Source organism: Phodopus roborovskii, unplaced genomic scaffold, assembly GCF_943737965.1.
Source record: "Phodopus roborovskii unplaced genomic scaffold, PHOROB, whole genome shotgun sequence".
Taxonomy (NCBI): Eukaryota; Metazoa; Chordata; class Mammalia; order Rodentia; family Cricetidae; genus Phodopus; species Phodopus roborovskii.
The window spans coordinates 37,682,297-37,707,973 of NW_026126409.1; the positions used below are offsets into that span (position 1 = coordinate 37,682,297).

Here is a 25,677-nt window from a genome sequence, read left to right on the forward strand (position 1 = left end):
AAACTCCCAGGGTTCCCTGAGACATACCCGTTAGATCCCCTGCCCTGTACAAGTACTGTGTGATCAGCCTATTGCAGGAGCTACACACAAGAAAAACACAGCCTTACAGGTCTTATATGCATATGTAGCCTGTAGCACAAATAATAAAAACCCAGAGACAGATATTGGCGTTAAAGCTGAAGAGGAGAGTAGCAGTGACCAGCCACTAGAGCGCTCACCTCTACCGATGCTCAGGCCTTAGGGGTGATCCGCTGAACCTCAGACTGCACTACTCTCCACCAATCCTCAAAATGCCCTGAGCTCTGTATCCTCCCACCGTATATATTCCTCTTTAGTGCTGATTAAAGGCCTGGGATCCCAAGTGCTGAGATCACTTTTGTATGAGCTCTGTTTCTCTTTTAGCCTCTATCAATTTTGTGTGTGCCATCACTCTACGGCTAGCTAGTGTGGCTTGCTTTGCACTCTGATCTTCAGGCCAGCTTAATTTGTTATATCATAAACAAAATATCACCACATAGCCAAGGTCATTGGCGATGTCCAAGAAGGTGGTTTATATGAAAAGGAGCCTTGTCTGCTCAGATTCAAGGAGGCCATCCTTTTATTGTAAAGAAAATGTCACAAAGGTCTCCTTTCATTAGACAGAGCCAGGTTTCTCAGTTCTTTGAGCCAAATTGAACAACAACATCAGGTTCTAATGAACAAACTAATGAGGTGGACAGAAGGTAACTCTGGGCTCCAGAGTCAGAAGAAGTTAGATGAGAATGGTCCCAGTCACTGTGCTAGGATCTTGTTTTTATCTGCTTCAGATCAGCCATTTCACTATCTAATAAAACCCTTTGGCCATTTTATTTCCAAACAAGCACAATGCTCTTTGGATAGTTCCCATTGGGGATCCGGTTACTGAAGGCAAGAAACACACACACTTTGGCAAGACGCTGTCTTTAGCACTGCATCTACACTGTTTTTAATCCTATGACAAGGCTGTGAGGTAGACACCATTATCTACATTTTGCAGAAGAGACTTCTGGGGCTCCTTGTTTGATTTGAGAGCAGGAGGTAAAACTGGTTCCAGCTGGGTTCTTCCTTACCGCCCAGACTTCTCATGCTGGAGACATCTCCTGAGTGTTTCCACCACTGCTCTGTATCTTCTCCAATATCCAGTCCATGTACTCAGAAACTTTGGTGTAAACTCCAGGTTGATCCCTGCGGGCACAGCCTTCACCCCAACTGGTGATGCCCACCAACTGCCATATTCCATTGTGTTTACAAACTAAGGGGCCACCGGAATCTCCCTGGGTCAGAGTGGGTGAAAAAAAAAATACAATGGTGGAGAGTTATAACAGTGACAGTTCAAATAAGGGGGCCCTTGTTCAAAGACAGATGCTGCCACTAATATTTTCAGTCACACTTTGCACACCACACATGTGGCCTCTCAATTTCCTCGCATCCTATTAGCCATGAACAAAATAAGCGTATTGTCACAAGGCCAATTTATTCCTCTTTCCATTCTCAGATGAACCCAACAATTTTAGCACGGTTACCCAGATTTCAAATAAATCTACTTTTCTTGTATTTTAGCATAACGATAGCACATGAAATTGTCCTTAAATAAGGCATGTAGCTGTACTGATTATGACATGCCTGTCATAGTCAACACAGAGTATTGTATGATATGCATTATTCTGTTTAATTTCTTAAAAGTTATTTTAAGTTATTTAACTAAAACCAGCAAAAGGTAATGTTGGAAGTTTGCTTTTGAATAAACTGTCTTCCGTGAACTCGTGTGTGTGTGTGTGTGTGTGTGTGTGTGTGTGTGTGTGTGTTGTGTTTCTACAGTTTAATACATTACCTTACAAGCATCTGTCCCGCCTTCTTTGTAACCAGCACAGATCATCTGCTTGGTTATAACGTAGTCTCTGTATTTTTTTTGGCATTCTTCATTTGGAACCAAAGGAATACTTGCCTTTTGTAGAATTTTTTGGATCTCACCTATGAAGTAAATAGACATTTAAAAGGAGAAAATACAATAAATGGGGAAATAAAACTAGAATTTCAAAGGAAGTCAAAATAGTCCACTTTCCACTGGGGTCATATTTTGTTCAAAAACTGTTAGTGAATGTCAAAGAGGTAGAATTATACACATGGAAATAATAAGAAGGAAAGGGAGAAAGGGAAAGAAAGGGATGGAAGGAAAGAGCAGAGGAGGAGACAGAGAGGGACAGAGAGAGAGGGGGTGATCTGTGTTGGCTTCCTTTTAACGAGGCATTTCAGCATCCCTATCCCCCAAGCTACCACAGACTTAGTCTACAATTTCTCCCATCCTCCTGTTGCATGTAATACCCTAAATTAATCTGTAAGTCCCACATGCCCAAGCATCAGGTAACTTTCCTGGGATGCTGGGAGTTGTAGTTCTTGAAAAATAACAACAAAGCCTCATGGGAAAGTATGGTGGCCAAATGGGTTTGTTTTTATAAGCCCAACAACACACATCTTGAAGCCACTCATCTGGAAAATTCCAGGAGTGGTCCTAACCAAAGTCCACCCTGGTCAGTATTTAATATTTAAATTCAGCTCAAAATGGTGAAACTTGTTTTTATCTGGCTAATCTCAACAGATGCTCCTCAGAAAAAAACTTCATTCATTCATACTTTTATACAAATGCCTGGGTGTTTTTGACTTTCATTATTTTACAGATTTAAAGTACAAGAAATATATAAAATTTATAAAAACAAGCACAAACATTTGACAGCAGAAAGTATTGTGTTCTTTACATAAACAAAGTTCCATAACAAATGATGCACTCACAGATAATTTCTTTCAATGTCTATACATATCTATGTATGGGTGTATGGTATCCATATACATGTAGCCAGGTCAGCATAGTGAAAAAAATGTGGATTAATTGAATACAAGACTGACTAGTTCAGGAAACATGGAGAAGACAGAGCCAATCAGTTCTTTTTGTAAACATGACAAAAACACATCTGAGAGTGTTTATCTGACAGTTGCTCTAGAAAGGAAGTATGCTTATTTCTAGAAAAATGGTTCAAGTCTCAATACGCAGGAGCTCTTGACTTCAAATCCACACAAACAATTCATCCATCCATGAACTCAGAAAAGGAGACAGAAAAACCCACCTCCATTTTGGCCACCTTCCAAATAAAGCTGAACATCCCCTTCAGTCTTAAATGCTGACAATAAGTGCAGGAATATGGGAATATTACCAGCATTGTTGCGCAAGGGTCATAGAAACTTTGATTTATATTGTAGTTATGACATAAATGAAAATATCATTTGTGCCAGTCACTATTTCAACGTTATGGTAAATATTAAAACAAATTGGGATGTGGGTACATTAATAAAGATATATGCTTATCATTATGTCAAATTCTGTTAAGAAATACCAGTAATTGTACTGCAATCTAGTTATCCTTCATAACAAATCTATATATTTTATATAAGCAGTTAGCAGTACAATTAGAGAAAAAGTTAGATTTACCATATTGCAAGAATGCATTAAAACAATACTAAGAACTGTCCTTAAAGAGTGATGCTGGCACTTTGGCTATTGATTCCAAAGGAGAGCATCCGTAAATAGGAACCCTATGAGTACAGAGGACCAGATGGGGTACACTGGTCTTGATAGCACCATAGGGCTACAGTTGACTATGAAGAGCCATTAACTAATCTGTATTATGAGTAAGATGCTTAAAGCATGAGCTCATCAGGTTTAAATAAAAAAATCATGTTCTTGGAAATTAGAGGACCAATATTTTGGAATAAACGTAAAGATTGTGAGCAAGGATGGTTGAAGAGCTGATCCACTCTGTGTACTCTAACATTTATGATGGGAACATTCCACAATGTACCTTTTTCCTTGGCGTAGCCCCATCCAGTCACCCAACAGTTGGTATAAATTGTATTTGTGTCATCTTTGGAAGGCAGGCATATTGGTTTTTGGAATTCTGAAAGGAAATTTTATGAATAGAATTGGATTAATTAAAACCTTAGATATCGGCTTTAAAAGTTCATCTTTATCTTATCCCTTATTCTTTTTCTGCAAAGCAACACAGTAAGGATGAGCCTTCTGGGACCAACTGGGATGGAGAATGGGAGAGGGCAAGACAGGGTGATGGGAAGTGAATGCAATTAAAATGTCCCTGTATGAAATTAATGAAACTACAGGGTAAAAAGAATGGCCTTCCAGCTTTCTGATAAACTTCTAAAGCTTATGATCCAAGGAAATTTTCACATTTTGTGTAGTTTTTCTGGCATGAAACTTCCCAGAGGAGGGGAACTCCTCCACCAAAATTTATTGACAAACATATATCTACTTTCTTTCGTTTTGTTTGATTATATACTGTAGTGTAACTCAGAGTCAGACTAAAAATAGCCAAACTGTTCCAGCTACTTAACTGAATACCTTACTAATTATTACAACAAAGCAATGAGGGGACCAGCACAACTACAGTGGATGTTAGAGGGGGAAGGAGGAAGGTGAGCAGTGTGAGGTTAAGATTATGGAGTTGTTAACAGACACTCGCAGGTGTTGATATGCATTCAGTTTTGTTGGAGTGATGTGCCTTCAGAGTCTGTTACATGCTCCATCCACCCCCATTGTCTACTCAGCATATTTTTAGCAATCAACATCTAGCCCCCCTTGATTTTGTATAGTTCTATATTCCTAAGCCCAAGCAATGGTAATTCTGCCAATCCTTTCTAAAGATGCCCAATATCCCCAGATGGCAAAAACCTCTCCTATACCTACTGTTCATTGCCATACACGAAGTTCTGTACCACTCTGAGAAAGTCATTAAGATCTCTTGTCCCTTAAGGAGCAGTGATTGCATGGCAGGTCACATGTCTTCACCTCCCAGGCAGCCTCCTCTCTCCCTCATCCCCACCAACCAGAACACAGAGACAATTGCTGCAGATGTGTTCTCTTACTCAAACACAAGTGGAAATTGACACCAATATAATTTGGTTGTGCAGTTCTTCCTTAAGTGTGCTGCCTACCAGTATAATTCAAGGGTGTTTGAAGCTTTATTAGAGCAATATCGTAGTTGCTTTCTGAGACTTTGTATTTCTGATGAATAATAAGTTCTTTTATTCTTGACGCAGGCGTTTCTTTTGTAATCTCTGAGAGATTAAGAATCCCACCATAGATACGCCACACATCTGGGTAGGGGATCCTAGGAGAGAGACAGGAAAACCAAAGTAACATTGGCATTGTTCCTTGTTCATTTTTCTTAGCACTTCTTCTTGTGGAGGTAAAAAAGAAGAAAGAAAATATTTCACATGACCTATTCTTCCTTCTGGCAATTTAGCATCATCTAGTATTGGATATCTGAAGATGTAGTTTGTAATAAAACTTATTTAACTTTTATTTAAGACTCCCTTTTGACTGAAAATGTGTGTGTGTGTGTGACTAGATGAGGCAGATACACACATTAAACATTTACTGATAGTATATCATAAAGAAATTTACTTCAAAACAATTCTTTGGTATATGTATCATATTAACATTTATTAGTATTATTAATACCATTAGTATTAATAATTAGTATTATTAATACTAAAAGACAACATTCTCGATGATTTTGAGTTCCTTAATATTTTATAAATTTTGTAATTGAAAATGCTAAAAATGTCACCTCACACACACACAAAAATGTAGTACCAAGTGGCAGATGTAGGTGTAAGACCATTAAGAAATTTTTGGAATTTTTATCCAATGCCTAAGCCAAAGTTCATTCAATGAGTCTTGTATAAAACCCAAGTAATCTGTTCAAACAATCTTTAACTCACTACACAATCCAAAGCACTCAATGACAAGAAATATTTTTAAGTTTTCATTCTTTGAAATTAAACTGTTATGTTTCTGTGAGAGCAGAAAACCCTGTGCACACAGTACCCACACTATGATTTACAATGTTAAGTAATCTTCAGTTGGAGTTGTGTCTAAGGTACCATCTGTTGGTACTGCATGGCATGACAATATGCCACAGTGCAAAATAAGCATGTTATGGTTTGGGAAGAAGGCTGCAGTGTAGTTGTGTGACACAGCATGGGATAAGACTGCCAGAAGGTCTTGGGTTTATCATGCTTTTGATTTGAATTAATTTTTGAGACGCCCACATTCAGTTGCACTGAGTCCATTTGGGTTACAGTTTACAGGACATTCTTCTCCCAAACCTAGATTTCTCCTCCTATTTATTCTCTATGCACCCTAGCTCTCTGCCTATCTTTCTCCTGTCTAGCTATGCTGTTGAGCTTTTTAACAGACCAATCAGGTGCCTTAGTCAGACAAGGTGAAACAATGAAACACATCTTTGCATAATTAAAGAAATGCAGCATAAACAAAAGCAACACACCATTACACAGAATAAACAAATGTAGCACATCTTTGCCTAGTTAAAATAATATTCCACAACAGACAGCAATATAGGAAAGATACCTGATGTTGATGTCCACATGTGTATGCACAGGTAAAGGTGTACACACACACACACACACACACACACACACACACACACACACACACACACATGATGGGTCTAAAACTTACCCATCAAAGCAATGGGCAGCTGTCACAACCCACTGGTGTCCAATGATGGTTCCTCCACACAGATGATTTTGAGATACCAGCTTCACTTGCAGGCTGACCTGCCATGGCCACTCCCCTAAAGAAGAGTTTGTTCCTCCCACAATTCTTGTATTTGTTTTTGTTGAGCAGACTGAAAAGTATTGAGATGTGTGGTCATAATTAAACACAAATCCTCATTCCCCTCTATCTAAGGAAATGATATAAATGGTCCCATCACATAAGACCAAGCCATAAATCACCAGCACCCAGACTTCTATAGAGTTCCTTAACAAATGAGCTACACCCACCAGAGCTGTCCACAGCTTTGCACAATCTCAAAGAATAACCAGAGCTCCTGTGGGCACCGTAGGTGATCCTAGTTGGAGAGCCATCCATGGATAACCTTAAGGAACATTTGCACCTGGACAGAGTAAACAGAATAAAGTCAGACCTGCAGATAGAACTATAAAATAACTACCTTGTTGATTATCAAAGAAATGGCTCCTTACCCCTCCACCTTGCAGTCTTGTGGGAGTAATGAGTAAGTGAAGAACTGACAGCGAACTGTCTTTGTACAAGTCTCTTGGCACACTTCTGCTCCCTGCACGAAGGTCACATTCAGTTCTTCCCCTCCAAAGTCAAGTCCAGGGTAAATTTTGAAATGGCAGGGTTCTGCACCATGTACAAACATCAAAGGATATATAACAAGACAAGAAATAAGTCATTGTAACAAAGTTTCTAGTGTCTTGAGAATAGTTTCATCAACTCCTACAAGATCCCAAGATCTCTTGGGATTAGTATTTGTCAGCTTGACACAAAGAAGTCACCTGAGAAGTGGGAACATCAATTGAGGGATTGTCTCCCTCAGACTGGCTTGTGGGCATGTGTGTGGGACATTCTCTGGATTAAGGATTGATGGATAAGGACCCAGCCCACTAGAGGCAATGTTACCTCTGGGAAGATGGTCCTGGATTATATTTAAAAAAAAAAAAAAAAAAGGTAGCTGAGCACATCACAGGTGCAAGCCCAAAAGCAGCAACTCTTCATGGCCTCTGCTTCAATTCCTGTCTGTGTTTCTGCAACACAAACTCCCTTCTTCTCCAACTTGCTTTTGGTCATGCTATTTATCAGAGCAACCAAGAGTCATGTACCATCACTGTCCAGTAACATTACCAGGTCGAGATCTTCTGCAGGTGAAGAGACTATAACCAGACATAGCATTTTCTTGAGGAACAGAGGGACTTGGAGTACCACTTTTAGATGTCTTAAGAAAGCAAACATTCCTATTAAAGAATAAGGGAGAAAGAGAAGGATGACAGCCTTATAGGCATTTGACAGATACAAAAGCAGCTCCCATTTCTTTTCATTAAAATGTAACTCCAAAAATTGTATTCTGAGAACCTTTCGGGCAGTCAGATGGCAAGACTCCAAAATACCACAGGGATTAAATGTAAATGGAGTCACTTCTCCCTCTGGCAAAAACTAGTAGGTACAGACAACCTGAAAAGAAGAGCAAGGGTAAAATTTCACCTTCTAATTAGAAAAAGAGAAAAAAGAAAAGGCACCAGAGAACAGATTGTTTGGATTTAATCTGCCTGAGGTATTATATCCACACACAACCTTCTGCAGGCCCCATGTTGTACATAAAAGAAATGGGAAGTTTGTCTATGAGTGAAAAGGGTAGACTAGACCCTAGATCAAGATAAGCAGGGCTCTGATTTCTCATAATATTAAAGGGTAGACTGAATGAGCCATCCAAAACCTTAATGCCAGTTAAAAAAGCTGTTTGATCCCTTTTCCCTGCTGCTGTTGTTTGTTTTACGGGAGAGAAGGTATGCAGCTGAATCTGCTAATCTCTGAAGTAACCTGCACCTGGCAGGAAAGCAACCACGTAAACTACAGGCTCCAGTGCTATTAGAGAAACCAGCAAGGCATCTCAGAGCCTGCTCACACTCACCTCTGGGATTCTATCTTCCATTTGCTCGTATAGAATGTGAAGAAAAGGCAGGTGGGGTGGAAGGTGCAGATGGTGCGACACACAAAAACATCAGGGGTGATGGCCTGGCCCACATCTAGGTCTGCAAAGGCAAAGTTCTGGAACATATCCATGGGGCAACCTATGATTTCATCAATGAAAAGCATTCCTCAGTGACACAATGCCAAATCTGCTTGTGTTTTAGCATAGTAACTAAGGGAATGACAGTTGGGTATTTGCAGGGCCTGCAGGGGTCCAGGCTGCAAGCTTTCAGTTTACTGTTTTATATGGCATTCCTGAGTGTGAACTGTGGCTTTGTGTCTTCTCTTGGGCTCTTTTCCTTTTGTTTATTTGATTTGTTCAATTCTGAAGTGTTAGTTTTTGTTTCCTTATTTTATTTGATTGTCATTATCCCTTAGAAGTCTGTTTGTTTCCTAATGACAGAAAGGGAGATGAATGGGAGGGAAGATGAAAAGCAACTTGGAGGAGTAAAGGAAGGGGAAACCGTAATCATGATATATGATGTGAGAGAAGAAAAAAAAATCAATTTTCAAAATAAATTGCCTATTCAATTATCTGAAAACTTGGAGTTTGTCCTTTGGAGACAAACAAAACTAGTTCTCACTCTAGAGACACATTCCTACACTGGAGTAGTAGGATAAGCCACTGATGCTGGCATCACTGTGGTAGAGAGACATCCCTACACTGGAGTAGTAGGATAAGCTAAAGATGCTGGCAGCACTTCCATCATTTCTAATAAGACATTTAGGTGATTTAATGCATTCCTTATACTAAACCTTCAGAGCATGCTCTTTTATGTTTCATCTCTGCTGAGTATTATGAGAAGAAGTATTTTAATAAGATTAACACAAATTCTGAGAAGCTAATGACAATGCCATTTGATAGTAAAACAGGAGAACTTCATTTCATTCCCTTTACAGATTTCCTCACATCTATTTTTATTAGTGCAGTTTACATGACTTACTCAATTTCATAGCATGTAAGAATCAATTTGATTCCATACTAGTAGTATGAAGATTAAAAATGAGGAGACAGTCAAACAATATAGTTGGATCAAGGAAGTGCACTTCCATTTGAGCAGTCTAGGATGCTAGATTCAACTACTTGAATTAATAATAATAATAACAATAATAATAATAATAACCAAATATATGAAGGCCCGGCTACTGGAAGAGAATGTAGGTATCCATGCCAACCTACAACTGCATTCCCCCAAGATATCCCTGGCAGATCATTCCTCGACTTTTCTGAGACATTTGTAGTTGAAAAGGAATTTGTCACCTCATGACAAAGTCAGTTTATTTTCTGGACTATTGGAGATGATAGCGACTTTTAAAACTTATTTTCTACAAAGTCCTGTTTATCTAAACCAACCCTGTGGAATCATGTACTAATGTATTCCTTTAAGACTGCCTTTCAAGAATGAAGAACAGACTTTACCAAAAGCTAAGGTAGTCAACTCCTTCATGTTGAATATATTTACCATCTTTCTTTACTCATTTCTAAATTTTACATTTTTTCCTAGGTGTTCCATCATCCTGGTGGCCCTCTTTGGCTGTACTCCAGCTTTCTATTGCTCCACACAAAATTTGGGATCAGAACCAGGCAAGATGGGTGTCTCATATTCCAAAGAATATTTTCATTCTAAAGGTAGGTTGTTAATTATATGTGCTAGATAGTTTTCTGTCAATTTGAAACAAGTTAGAGTCATCAGAGAGGAAGGAGCCTCACTTGAGAAAACACCTCCAGAAGATCAAGCTGTTGGCAAGCCTGTAGGGTATTTTCTTCATTAGTGATTGATGGGGAAGGCCCAGGCCACTGTGGGTGGTGCCATCCCTGGGCTGGTAGTCCTGGGTTCTATAAGAAAGCAGGCTGAGCAAACCATGAGAAGCAAGCCAGTAAGCAGCACCCTTCCATGGCCTCTGAATCAGCTCCTCTCTATGGGTTCCTCTCCTGTTTGAGTTTCTGCTCTTACTTCCCTAAGCAATGCACCATTACCTGGAAGTGTGAGCTGAAATAAACCCTTTCTTCCCCACAAGTTGCTATGGTCATGGTGTTTATCATAGCAACAACAACCCTAACTAGGACACTATATTTATTAAAAGTGTTATAGAATGTCAGTGAGGTTGGGAGCTTAAAAATGGACAGAACCCATCTTTTCTGTAACTATGATGAACACTGGCAAAATGAACCAAAACACCATTTTTGGATCTCCGGAAATTAGATAAAGGACACACAATCTAGGGGCAGAAAAATAGCCAACCCTCAGCAAGTACTGTGTGGGGTGCAACTCAACCTATATTCTTGCCCCCTCCCCAGCTCCATAGAGACCTAGAAAACTAACTGTCAGAATGGTTGGAGACCCTAAAAAGCCACAGTCCCCCATTACCAAACAAAGGCCATTACTTGATTTGTCTGGAAGCTCCCTGGAAAATCCCCCTCATGGGGCTTGAGTTTATTTTACCTGGCCCATGTTTTGCCTAGTGTTAGGAGCCTTCCCCTTAGAGAAAAGCAGAAAGGGAGAGAGGGAGGAAAGGAGGAGGACAGAGGAAAGAAGGAGGAAGAAGGAGGGAAAGGGAAAGTAGGAGGAGGATGATTAGGAGAGGGGGGAGGAGGAAAAAGCAAAGAGTCCTGGTGATTAGATAACAAGAAGACATTTGCCTGTGTAGTGGAAATGACTGACAGGGAAGGCATCAAGCCATTAGTATGGAAAGATTCTCTCAATTAGAATTGCAAATAGTATTGACTCATTAATGTTGGAGGTGTGGTTATCATCAAATCTTTCAAAATCCATTCAGGAAACTGCTGAATACTAGTTTTCAAATACAATTCATTTTGAGTTGTGAAGTAAAAGGCTAGACTTTTCAAAGAAGAGAGGACATAGGATATTTGTGTGACTCTAAGTGGTAGGTCTGTGGTTTCACCTTAGCATATGGTTTTACCCCAGAACTAGTTTTTTCCTCCCTAAAGCTAAAGGCATTGTTGATAAAATTGAGGAAAAGGGTGTGGTAATGACTTAAAATCAGCCATGAATTATGAATTTAATTTAGGCCTTTAGGCCCAGAGACAACCTTCCTGTGGCTTTGGTTGGAATGCGAGGGATGTAAAAAGCCCTGCTTCTTAAAAACATGGCCATTTCCTAAAGCATTCAGGATTTTTATCACTCTGTGAAGGACACTTAATCAGACCGAAGCAATGTGAGAATTCACAGCACTCAAGAAAGCAAGTCCAGGGTAGTCTGAGACTGGGCATGCCAGGTACTCTTTGAGGCTGTGGACAGGACCCAGAGGCAGTACAAAAGAATCAAGTCAGATCTTCCCTGAACATAAAAAGTACTTGCAACAACATGCTGTTAAGTGTGTGATTTGCTCCCAGCAAAAACTGGTGTAGCTTGTTGTCTGGTGGCAATGTTAGGAGGTATGGCTTGGTGGGAAGTCATGAAGGCATAGCCCACATGAATTGACTAACACCTTTCTTGCATGAGTGAGTTCCTGCTCTCCTTGAAATAGATCAGTTATCCTAAGGACAGGTTGTTCCAAACCAAGGCTTCCTCTTGTGTTCTGTATCTTCCACACATACTCACTTGACCTGTCTTTTGCTACCATGATGTAATGCAGTATGAAGTCCTGTGGTGGCAACCATTGTGTTCAGAGGATAAATTTACCATGATAGCCTTGTAAAACCAAAATTATTTTTAATTTGTACAAGCCATGTGGAAGTTACTCCTGTCTTGAATGTACCCTGTCTGCTGGCTTGAGACGGACCACTTCCTGGAGAGGTTGGAGTATTCTAAAAAAAAAATGCTAATTGTTACAAAATATTTTACTGTCTTGGCTAGTCCTACAAGGTAATAGGTCATAAGATTAAACAAGCTAACTGCTATGTTCTGCTTTTGTATGAAATGCTTGCTTGGATGGCTGAGGCACCTGCTGGACATCTGTTACAAAATCGAGCCTTGCCCTCACCCAGAGTATTAGTTAATTTGGCTTCCTTGAATTATAACTCTGTGGGTTTTGCCTTTGTCATCCTTTGCCAATCAATAGCTGGACCTTATCTAGAGAACTCTCTCTAGTTTGATCCTGGCCACTCTTTTTAATAGAAAGCCTCTATTTTACTAAAACCAAACTTGAGTGAGACTGGTAGTGAATTTCTGAATGACCCCAGACTCACAACAGTCCTTGCCAGATATAGCCACCCCATCTTTAGTTTCTTGACCTGCAGAATCATGAGCTAGACAAGGCTTTGTTTTGTTCTTGTTGTTATTGTTGTTAGATATTCCCCAGTCATCTGGCATTTGGATACAGACAAGCAGTCTAAGAAAAGCATGATATATACAAAAGAATACATTTGAATAAAGAGCCCTATCTCCTGTAGTCAACCTTGCAAAACCTAGGAAAAATGGATATTAAACTAAATAGTTAATACATTTGAGCCAACAGAATGTTGCACCATAGAGAGGATGTATTGAAGGGGAAAAAGGCAACTAGGAAAAGAGGTTGTTTTGGCTTCTCTATCATAGAGAGATCTTATCCCAGAATTTGACACCAATACAGGGTGTGGTGTAGAGCTAACATTCAGTGTTGGCACTATTTACTATAAGTGATAAGGTTTCAGTAAATCATACCACAGGCACCTTGATTTGCTATATATTATGGCACTAGTCTGGATAATTCAACTGGAACTACATCTGTGTCTGGAATTATAAGCCTTTGTTGATTCATGGTAATATGCTTTTCTCATTAGATATGGACACCGATGAGTGACCTCACAGCTTTCTCTATGATGTCACAGTACTTTCCTAATGTTGTTGTTGTAGGAATGTTACAATAAAACTAGAGGTTTATGCAATATACATTTATTATCTTTAGTCCTAGAGATCAGAAGGACAAAGCAAGTCTTACTTGGCCCTGCTCTTCTGAAAGAGCATGTAGGGAGAACTTCCACAGGCCATGGCATCCATTTGCTTTAGGATTGTTCCACCTTTATAGGCAGCAATGTAACCCTTTCAAGTCTTTTTACCTCAGACTTGGACCCCTCTGTTTCCCTCTTTGTCAAATTTAGACCCTTGAGACTGGATAGAGCGCATCCTGGTAATCTAGAATAATTCTTATTTCAAAGATATATTTACCATATAATTGCTTCTGCATAAACCCTTACAAACACAGCACATCCCCAGGTCCCTGGATGTTTCTGGGCACTCTCATTTAACACATCACAATCATGGGGGAATTACCAATCACTGAAAGGGCACAGGGCTTCAGCGAGAATCCAGATACCAGGTTATCCAGTGTCTTTATACTGGTGGGTGTTCCACTTGAACTATGTTTCAGCAGGCAATTGTTCCTGAATGTCAACAAAAGAAGTTATTATGTTTCTTAAGGTGCATAAAATTGTGTGGGTAATAATTGAAATGATAACTACAATAGTGCCTGGTTGGGCCATTATTAATCAATAGATACTCTTCCCTACAGCAAAAGGCAGTTTAGGGTGTGAAAGGGATGGCAGACATCATTGTCTGACACTACACCTTCCTTCCATGCACAGCCTATGGGTACCTTTGAAGTTTACTATCTTTTGGGGGAAGTGCCATTGAAATTAAGTCTGTAAATATGGGAAATGCTCAGGACTACACTCCCTTTGTACTTTAATTGGAGGAAAAGCAGATTTTTATTTTTCATGGAGGATGCTGTTGAATCCTGGAATATTCTCTCAGGGAACCATTCAGCCTCACTCACCGGTACTTAGGGCTGTGAAATGCATTTGTAGCATACGTGAAAAATTGGCAGTGAATATTGTTGGTGCACAGTTTCTGGCACTCTTCAATACTGTTGGTCTTAGATATATTGAAGTTGGAGCCTCTCATATCAAGTCCTTCATATATATCTTGGTGGCAAGCTGAAACGTAACACATAGAGACATTCAGGCAAATTTCTTTCTAGACAGATTGAACTGCTTTTTGGTGGGAGCTATTTTGAAGGCCAGTACCCCATATTTTTTGACTTCCCTAGTAAGTGCAGGATTTAAAAATTATTATTGCGTATCTAAATTATCAAACCCTGCTGGGCATTAGCATACTCCAGTGTATTTATTTGACCCCTATTGTACCAGCATTAAAAGCAAGCTATTTTGCTTCTTAACTTGCAAGGTGTATGCAACAACACAGTTTCACATTGAAGCTACCAGTGGCACTGATAAACCAACAAGGCAGTAATAACTGTCCTGCTAGTGTGTGCCAGAGATTAGAAATATTTGACAGACTGGTGCACCTTTGCCTTCCGGGAAAAAACAAAACAAAACAAAAATGAACAAACAGTCAAAAAACAAGAAAAAAGTATGATCTATGTCTATTTCTCTTTCTTCACCTACTGGGGTCTGATTGTGATTTGGGACTGCAAGTCTTATGGCTGATATCTGTGTTAAGTCTTTTACAGACTGTAGGAATTCATTTGGATGCATGATAAAAACCATTTCCCTTCTTGCTTTAAAATTTCCTTAAATTGCACCCCTACTGCTATTATTACCACTACCACCATACCCTCTAGCCCCTTCTTGCCTTGTAGACCTGGCTGGTTGGAACTCCTGTGACAACCAGAGGAAGCCCCGAGCCAACATGTAAGGAGCACCTGAAGTCTATTGACAGGGACACAGTGAAGGACAAATGCCTCAGACCCATGGGAAATTGGCAAAGCCTTCCCTGGATGTAAGCCCTGGTGTTCAGCATCAACTGACTAGTGTTTGCAAAGATGAGCAACTTACTGTCCTCCTCTGGGATGTTTATTGCCCAAGAGGAGGGACTGCCTTCCTTTGGGGACCTCCTTCTGAGATGAGTTAACCCCTCTCCTTAGCTGTACATAATAAACACTCTGGGGTTTCAGGGTTCAATGTTCACAATACATGGCACTCCCTCTCTACGTGTTGGTCTATGTCTGCCCATTCTTACTGCCTCGAAACCACTAGTCTAGGACCCAAGCCATGCTGGATGTGGCCAACTCCCGTTTCAGACCAGGATGACTTTGAACTTGAAATGATTTTTGCCTCTGCTTCCCTAGTGCTAGGATTATAGCCACCTGCTAGCACACCAGTTTTTAAAATTTTCTTCAATCCACTTAAACATTCCTTTCATTTAAGTTCTGAAGGGACTTTAGCCAGCCCAACCTGTCCTTTCAAGTTTATCTCATATCAAAAGTATAATTATTTTAACAGAGAGTAAACCAAATTAGGCTCCTGTAGGTTTTGTGATCAAGACAATTTAATTAGATTAACTGTGTGTGTGTGTGTGTGTGTGTATTAACACGAATGATATTCTATTGTGTATAACTTTTTAAGAATCATAAAATTAATTTATACTTGGAGACAGTGTGTGCATGTGTGTGTGCATGCATGTGTGTATGAATTAATAAAGAAGTATTATGTTAGGGTTAGGGTGTAGAGGTGCTGAACACTCCCAGAAGTCCATACAGGACAAGAATCTGTAACTCATAGAATGTGGTTTCTGCTGATAAGAAGGGAAATGGGCTGTGGGTTGGGATGAAGTAGTCACAAATAAAAACATTTTCTTAATGATTATCTATGCATTTTAACTCTGCCTCTCAATAATTTTGAGTAAGATCGCTTTCTGAGACCAGTTTTAAAACTTTTTCCCTGAGAAAGGGTCTCTGTGTAAAGCCCTGGCTGTCCTGGAACTCACTCTGTAGATCAGGCTGGTTTCAAACTTACAGAGATCTGCCTGCCTCGGCCTCCTGAGTGTTCAGGATCAACTGACTAGTGTTTGCAAAGACTAGTAACTTACTGTCCTCCTCTGGGATGTTTACTGCCCACTGCCTGGCCTGAGACAACTTGTAACTTAATATTTGAGAGGAAGTTAGAAAGGAACTTCAGAACCAAACTCAGTGAGGAAGATTGAGCTTGGCAAAAATGATAACTAAGCAGCTATGGAAAAGGTACAATGTTTCTTTAAATTGTGTTGTCAGTTACAATCATAACATAAAATTTAATCAACTAATGTACATTATAGTAGTATATGGGTTTGATCTTATCAGATAGGAAACGTGTTTTGATTCAGCCATTACACTGATGAAGTAGTATTTATAGCTCAGTTGTTGTCACCCTTCATTATTTTACCTAAAATTCAAATTGCAGACTCAGACTGTATGTTATTGGAGTACAATGAGAACACTGGAAATTTGAGCCTATAGAAAGAGCTATGAAATACAAAACAGCAGAATCCAGAATGGTTTTCAAGATGCTCCCGACACTCCACCTCACTCTTAACACTTACGCTCTCTCCTTAGTGCTTGCCATGTTAGAGACATGTCTTCCTTATATAAACCCTTTCAGATGGCATAGAAATTGTTTCTTAGGACAGCAGTTGCAAAGGGGGTCAGAAATAAAGCTTTCTGATATCTCAGATTCCACAGTCTTTGTAAGAAATGTTATGCTTAGCATGATTGATAGAACTCACTCCTTCAGTCTGAGCCCAATGGCAAACAATATGATTTCATAAACCTGCCGTTTTCACAGTCCCTTTGGATGTCAAATGATCCTTTCACAGGGGCAGATCAGAAAACACAGATATTTACATTACAATTCACAGTAGCACAGTTACAGTTATGAAGTAGCAGCAAAAATAATTTTTTTGAAAAGGGGTGTCACTACAATGTGAGGAATTGTATTAAAGGATTTCAGCATTAGAAAGGTTGAGAACCACTGCCTTAAGCCCTTATCTATGGCCTAGTGGTGGCCAGAAAGTCCTATGTTGTGGCTTACTGCTCTGTGCCTGGTAGAATGTGTTGCACCAACTCCATCCATACCATAGAGTCCATCTCCTCTAGTTGTGACAACCTAAAATGTCTCTAGACATTGCCAAATGTCCCTTGAGCTGGAAAAGGCCCCATCAATTCTATGGGAGCCACAAGTCACCACAAAGAGGACTTGGGGATTAGAGGTCCCCGAGTGTTATCTGAAAAGTCTTTTCTGGAAACAGGGAAGTTCTGTTGTTTGGAGTGAGCATTCATTTTCTCCCAGTCTTACATTGTACCATGAGAACAAAGCCCAGTAAGGCTGTGCGTTATAACTAATAAAGGCAAGAGCATCATCAGGATATATGTAACCACTTCTTATGACCAAGGTGCTGCCCAGCTCCATTATCTTTCTTAGTGTTCTCTTCTGTATTTTGGTTATGATCCCAGCCATCTATCTCTCCAGCCTGTGTTCTCTTCTAAACATCCATGATAGTACAGACTTTGAGCAAAAGCTACTCTGAGTTAGAATGTTACTAACTCAAATTTTGTTGGAAAAATTCACACCTTACCACTTATTTGGTGGCCACACTGCTTTAAAGAATGACCAGAAATGGCACCCATCCGATGCAATCTTGGCAAGGTTCCTGTAATACTGTCTTTCAAGAAGCAACCAAACCTGTTACTTAAAAAAAAAAAAAAAAGATTCATTAAAAAAAGGGGGGGTGGACTGTAATGATAAACACACATTAAGATGTCACCAGGCATTTTCTGTGTGTTGATAAATAAAGCCTGGGGTCAGGAAACAGATAGCATTTCCTTGATACTTGATGAAAAACATTCTTAAGATAATTCCACTCTCCCTACAGCACTGTTTTTTCTTCATGCTCGTGATTTTAGTGCAGAGAGCATGCCATATTCAAGGGTTGATGATCATGCCTGCATTTTGAGTTTCCATAGATCCTCTTTCCAAAAGAAAATTGTTTTTGTTTTTTGTGGTACCATGGAAGAAACCCTGGGCTTCCAGCATGCTAATCAAGTATTCTATCTTGACAGTTTCTTTCCTCCCATTCTACTCCTCCCCAGCTTTTATTTAGTTTATTTTGAGGCAAGACCATGTTAAAGTAAGCAAGCTGACCTTAAACTTATTACCCTACTGTCTGAATCTTCTACATTTTCTAAAGTGATGATTATTTTAATAAGTATTTTTAAATGTCTTTAGAAAGTTTTATCACCTATGTGATATTCATCCTGTTTATTGATTCCTGACAATTCCTCTATAATGGAAGTATTTTTCTATCTTCCATATAAACTTTATGTTAACTTTACTATGAACTAGAACCTAGTTTAATTTTTAATACAGTGAATCTTACATACAGTCTGTGTTTGGCTTAGCATGTTTGGGTTAGAGAATGAGTGTCAAATTCCTAATTCTTAAATTTGGATAGAGTGAAAATGAAAGTTATGCATATGGAAATAAGCAAAAATTTACATTCTGGCTATTGATCAAATGAAAGAAAGTCAAGGTGAAATTTCCAACTATATTTCTAATACTTGTAGTTGTCAAAATTACAAGTTAATAATACACACACACACACATACACACACACACACATATATACACTGTACATTCTAAATGTCTAAATGTGCAAACTGTCTCCTTACAGGTACCATGGAGATGTGTCTACTGGTTCTTAAGTCTATTATCTACAAAATTCCTGCTTTTAATATTCTGAGTTTTGCTTACTCATAAATAGAGTAGCACATCAAACATATATTTCTTTACACAAGTAAAATTTTCACCTTTTACCAGACAAGTAATATGTAAGTGAATAAAATACATATTCGGTAGTGAAATAATAAAGTCCACTATGAAATTCTATAACTCCCGTTTAAAGTGACTACTGTAACTGGGTACAGTTTCACTGACTTGTATAGTCCCTGGGTTGGGTTAATCTGGATGAGTGCTTGTTTTGTTTGTGACATTTACAATAAAATTCAATTAACTCATGGTAAATAATGAATAAGACAGAAAAATATATAATGGAATACCACTTAATGGTGAAGAAAAAATGAGAAAATGGGTAGGCTTAGAATTTCTAATATTATTTGGATCATATAATCTCAGAAAGAAACAAAACCCTCATGTTTTCCCTCATATACAGAACCTAGCCAATAGCATATTTATATCTATAAACAAATGTACATGTGGGGACAATATGACATTTTGAAATGCTAATATTACAGTATGAGGACAGACCCTTTCTTGTAACATGCTCTGTCTTCAGGCCTTGGCTAGAACATCACTACTTCCCACTGCTATGAACAAGTGCTGGGGTTGTTTAGCATGTCTGTCTCTGTGTTCAGTAGTCCAGCAATCTGCTTTGGAAAGAAAAAAATCTAGGAGTTTTTGATGAAAAAGACACCATTTTTGCATTGAGAAATGTCTAACCAGATACGATAAAATATCACCTCTTACCTTCTATCTGGCTCCTTGGTCTGACTTACTGAGAGAAAGCTGAAGAGCAAGCACCTGGGGTGAAATGTGCACATCTTCTGACAGTAGTTGACATCTGGGGTGTATATGGCAGCTATGTCCCCACCTCTGAAGAAGCTATTTTTATACAGTTGATTCAGACATCCTGTGATATAACCATTAAAAGTAGATTTGGGGAAAAGTATAATAGTTCTAATAGAAATGGCATCTGTTTTGTTATTTTTTTTTTATTCACCCCAGTGACTACACAAATATCTTTACAACTACAATGGTAGAATGAAACATTATGACAATGATTTAAATGATACAGCATATTATTTAAAGTCATCTTGTAGACACACATATAAATTGATTCTTTTTCATTGCCTATAGAATAATTTGTACATAAATGATCCCTGTTAAAATAAAGCATGAATTTTTTTCTGCCTGATGTCTAGCATGGTGTGAAAACATCTCACCTTAAAAACTGACATACAGCATTTTTTCAAAACCCTTTCAGGACAAATATCTCCCTGGATTCCTCAAGACTTTAAGGGAGATTGAGGTTAGGACCATTATCTGCATTTTTTTTCATGAAAGAAGTCAATAACTGTGTCTGAGTTCAGATATGGTTAATATCACACAGTGAATAAACATCCTGGGACATAAACTCATTCTGACTCTCAATCCTGGCTGTCTCTCTTTTCCTTTTTGAATATGCAAGGTTATGCATTGCTGTCTTCCTCGGCCTTATTCAAGCAAATTAATTATTGAGTACTGGTTTTTTACCAGTTCTTTTCTTGGACAATGAAAATGCATTTGCAGAGACCCACACCAAGACATTATTCACACACACACACACACACACACACACACACACACACACACAGTCCTAGGAACACAGAGCTCTGAATGGGATGTCTCCATTAAATCCCCCCTTCAGGGCTCAGAGAACCCCACAGAAGAGGAAGCAGAAACAGTTAAGAGTCAGAGGGGACAGTGAACACCAGAATAGGCCCTTTGAGTCAATTGAGCAAGACTTTAATGAATTCACAGAGACTGAGGCAGTATGCAGAGTGCCTATAAGGGTCTGCACCAGGTCCCCTACATATGTATTATAGCTTTTAGTTTAGTATTTTTATGGGACTCTTGAGTGTGTAAACAAGTGGGTATCTAATTCTTATGCTTTCTCCTGGGGCTCTTTTCCTTCTGTTGGTTTGCCTTATCCAACTTGAATGTGATGGTTTTTATTTTATCTTCTAGTTTATTTTGCATATCCTTGGTTGTTATCTCTAAGAAGCCTTTTTTAATGAGAGGCAGAAACAGAGTGGATCTGGAGAACATAGGAGGAGTAGAAAGAAGGGAAACTATAACCAGTATATATTATATGAGAAAACCTATTTCCATTAAAAGGGAAGAAAAGTCTAAATAAATAGTATTCAAATAAAAAAATACAGGGCACTTGTAAGAGAATTTGAAAATATGCTGAAGCATATGCTGTTTGTTAGTGGTGACTCACAACTGTTGTGGGCAATATTCTGCACCCCACATACCATTAGAGAATTGTCTCTAATTGATTTAATGTATGAATTTTTAGTTACCTGAGAAGATTCAACTTAAATCTTTTACTGAGTTTTCCACCCTAGGTAGCCTGTCCATTTTAATCAGTCAGGTTTTCATTAGTTATGCAGTACTCTAGTGGCAACTTGTCCATCTCTCTTTGAGTATCTATGTTGCCATTGCTTTTCAAAGAATGGTTATCTAGACAACATGTGTTTCATTAAGCACTGAAGATTTAAGATTTTCAATGTTCTACCTGTTTGGGGATCCTGCTGCTATGTCCCATTTGGATGAGTCAAACTAGTGATAATGTTTTTCTTCTTATCAGAAAGGTGTTGCCATGCCTACCTCTTGGGTCAGGTTTATATTTGGAAAGAGAATATTTTCCTGGGTAGATGCTCTTGGGAATATGTGTTCCCAGTGGGCATCTGGAAGTGTCTCATTTGCACAACACTGAATAGTAGGCTCACTGGTAATGATAGCTATAAAGAGACTTGTTTTTTTTTTTTAATGTGGCTAGCATTCCATGATTATAGAATAAACACTCCCCTGTCACCCCATTGCACAGACACATACAAAAACACAATCTGTGAGCAGTGATAGCCTGAAAGTTCCTATCTTGCAGTTGAGTCTTGGTAAAGTGACATATTACTCAGCCAATGACAGAGAGTGGCTAGAAATGCTCTAGTGGTAGAATTGTTTATCTTCCTCAGTTGGTAATGGAACAATGATAATGATGATGATGATAATGACAGTGTTATTTGTTCAGAGTCTACCTAATTTAAGTGATCTATAATGATCATGACTTTCAGTTTTCAGGTTGACTCCATGTTCATGGATGTTGGGCATGTAATTTAGTCATATTAAAAATTTACACAATCAAAAAGAGAGAGAGAGAGGAGAAATAATACCATCAATTAGGAAAGAAAAGCATCTTACCTTTAAAAATTCTGGGTGAGCAACAGAGAGAAAACTTAGGAGTTAATGCTTGCACTCAGTCCTAATAACCTGAGTCTGATCCCCACAGAACCCTATCGCATGAGAAATAGTATTCACTGAGACACAGTATAGGTTGAAATGATGTTTATTCAGGGATAAATCACTTATACCTGAAACAGATGACTACTGTGGGTTCCTGTACCAAGGACACCACCAGGATGCTCTCCACCACCCAATCAGGAAGCAAGAGAGCGAGCTGGGGTCTGAGACCCCAAACCTAGCCTCTCCACTGGTCATGTCCACACCTGTGCCCCAGTGGGTGTGGTCAGCACAAAGGTTCAGGTGGGGTGGATATGGCACTACTTTAGTCTAAAGGAACGATTTAGGCTTGATACAAAACTATATACAAAAACAGTAAATATCAAGTATACTCTAGGAGAAGGAAAAGTAAAAATATAGATATGAGATAAATGAATGTTAAAACATTTTAATAATTACATGTCAGATATAAAAAGATAATTTCCCAAAGGAATAAAAGTGACTATAAGCATATGAAAACTGCTAATAGTGCAGGAGCCACCTTTCCTGGATAAGGGTAGCTTGCTACCATCCTCATCACAGAAGCCTGTCTTCACAGCAAATGGAGACCACCACAGAAAACCACAACATATTGTGGGGAACCAAGCCCAATGCATACATTTATATCACATATCCTGTCTCTATGACTAGGGAGGAGAGAAGGCAGATATCATGGAAGAGGGCATGGGAAGATTATGATAGCTAAGATATCAGAAAATCTGCAGTGAAACAAGAAATGAGTGCATAAAGCAAGACAAAAACAATGGTAATATCAAAGGACATAGTAATGTAGAAGAGGGGAAATTTCATGGGGTCCCACTCTAAAACAAAAACTACAGGCAACTAATGACTTCTGGGAGTAGGAGAATTAGCCTCTCCCAGAGATGAGCCCACTTATTGGTTGTCCAACGTATACATATACACACAAACCATATACACACAAACAAAATGAACCCAGCAAGTTGTACTTATATACTTTTGTGTACTTATATAATTATATATGTAGCATGAATAATAAAAGAAAGAAGAGGCAATCAGCTTAAGAGTGAGAGGAACATGGAGGAAGTGTGCTGGTCTCAAGATGCTTGATGGCTCCCCCATGACAGTGCCCCTTACCAGCAGGAAGTAGTTTGGAAAGAACAAAGCCCAAATTCCCAAATATTGTCTATAAATGTTTGTTTTCATTTAAATGGATTTTGTTATATAAAATAAATTTAAAATTTTTAAAAATTTAATTAAAAAATTATATAAAAATGTAAAAAAAAAAAAAAGATGCTTGATGGCATCAAGGCCCAGAAGCTCAAGTCAAGTTGGAAATGCAAATAAACCTGGGTCTTTTCCTAGAAGTCTAGGAAGAAGCCTATTACAAGACTATCTCTGGTTAGGTCATTAGGCCAGCACTGTCTGCAGCTCCTGGCTCTGGTCTTACACAAGCTGCAGCCTGAGCATCAACAGCAGAAAAAGCATCTCCAGGACCAACATGTAGAGATGGTTTCTCAGGAAGAAATCAGGAGACAGTTTGCAAGAAGCTGACTCTATCCCAGACTACAAAACAACATGTGCCTATTAGCACCATCCTATTGTGACAGTGGAGTACTTTCATAGGCTTTTGGGGGGAACTGAACAGGGAATGCCTTTTGGGAAGATAATCCCATAATGTGTGTCATAAATCCTCCAAAAGTATTTATACTTTCGTATCAACTTTTTTTATTTCCCAAAATTTAATTTATAAGATGACTGGATATGTGCATAGAATGAACACACAATACCGTAAAGAGAAATAGGTAACAAAAATGTTTGTTTGGATTAATACTAGATATAAATAGCAAAGGTAAGTTAAAGTTATTCTTAAGTCATTAATTACAGCTTAAAAACAGATAGATGGATAGATAGATAGATAGATATTTAGCAATAATTATTTCACACTTTGGGACTACATAAAATACTCAGTTTTAAGTATTATATGTATTTGCATCTTTAATTTTCCTATCATGATCATAAATTTTAAGTTACTTTCTCTTAGCCATGGTCCATAGCATCTTTGGCTATCACTCCTCCATGTTATTTCGGACATGGCAATAATTGTGACATAGATGAGCAGGTAGGGTTGACGGGACAGATGGAGGGAGGTGCAATTAACAGATTGGGATATTTTTCTTAAAGAAATGACTTCTATTTCCAAGGATAAGCCTTCTTCAAAGCTGTTTATCTTTGCCAAATACATGAGAGTCAAGTAAACAATCCTTGTGGTATGGCCATATCATAAGTCATTCTGGACTCAGAATTTACTCCTCATTGTATGCAGGGGAAACCTCATTCTATAATGACTATTGAGAGGGGATGTTCAGGACCATTCTTACTCTCTAGATTCTACTGGAACACACAAGAAAGAAAGAACAATAACACCTAGGGCTGAAAGCTCTCCATACAGACTACCAAGGGGATAACACACTAGTTAAATCTGAAGCTGGTACCCTCAGTCAGAAACAGCTGCCTATGCCTTATATTAAAAATATCATGCACTAGTCAGATACTTTTATTGTATTCAATCACTGTACAGTGTCTAATATTCTTTCTATCTTTCAGGTAGAGTTTATTTTTTGAAGGTTGATAATAAAAACAAGGAACTCTCCAGGGTCAGAGGGATTCTACCAATAAATAATCTCTAAACAGAAATGTCTGCTAACAAAAGCACCACAAGCCCGTTGTCTCTGAGCCACCTCCGCCCCAGTCCATGTGTGTTTGAGGCAAAGTAACTCAGAAGTTCTTGCCTTGAAGCATCAGGAGCTGCCTCCTCCTCCAAAACTATGTGGTTAAAGGCTTTCTCCAGGAGTGGCATATTTTGCATAACTTTTCCTCTCTCACACACTATTTTAACTGCTATAGCTACTACTTACCACAGGAAACTGTAGCAAACAAGGAAATGAAATAACCCATGTGGTTGAATAAAATCATCCTTTGAAAGAAAAAAGAATATGTAACTGATAGGTTTAGATTATATTTACCATGTATTTAACAGGCAATTTAATTTAATATAGACTTTCCCTTTTGGTAAATGTCTAAATTGAAAAGCAAAGCACACGATCATCAGGAGAATAAGGATTTGAGGGGAACATTTTGTATGTAGAAAATTAAGGGCTGGAGAGATGACTCAGTGGTTAAGAGCACTGGCTGCTCTTCCAGAAGTCCTGAGTTCAATTCCCAGCAACCACATGATGGCTCTCAACCATCTATAATGAGATCTGATGTTCTCTTCTGGTGTGCAGTCATACATATAAATGGAGCATTTATACATTAAAAAAAT

The 25,677-nt window shown here is 38.7% G+C and overlaps 1 protein-coding gene across 1 annotated transcript; it reads right to left on the reverse strand.

The window, feature by feature from the left end:
* Positions 1-1,062: 1,062 nt before the first annotated feature.
* Klkb1 (kallikrein B1) lies at positions 1,063-25,328 on the reverse strand. The gene is made up of 14 exons (XM_051182348.1): positions 25,271-25,328; positions 19,800-19,962; positions 17,893-17,999; positions 14,318-14,477; positions 13,816-13,925; positions 8,544-8,703; positions 7,760-7,869; positions 7,096-7,258; positions 6,895-7,007; positions 6,569-6,737; positions 5,017-5,192; positions 3,870-3,965; positions 1,850-1,989; positions 1,063-1,292 (listed from the first exon to the last, which is right to left on the reverse strand). Exons 1-14 carry the CDS (start codon positions 25,326-25,328, stop codon positions 1,101-1,103), a joined length of 1,917 nt encoding a protein of 638 aa, XP_051038305.1. The 3' UTR covers positions 1,063-1,100.
* Between the last annotated feature and the right edge of the window lie 349 nt (positions 25,329-25,677).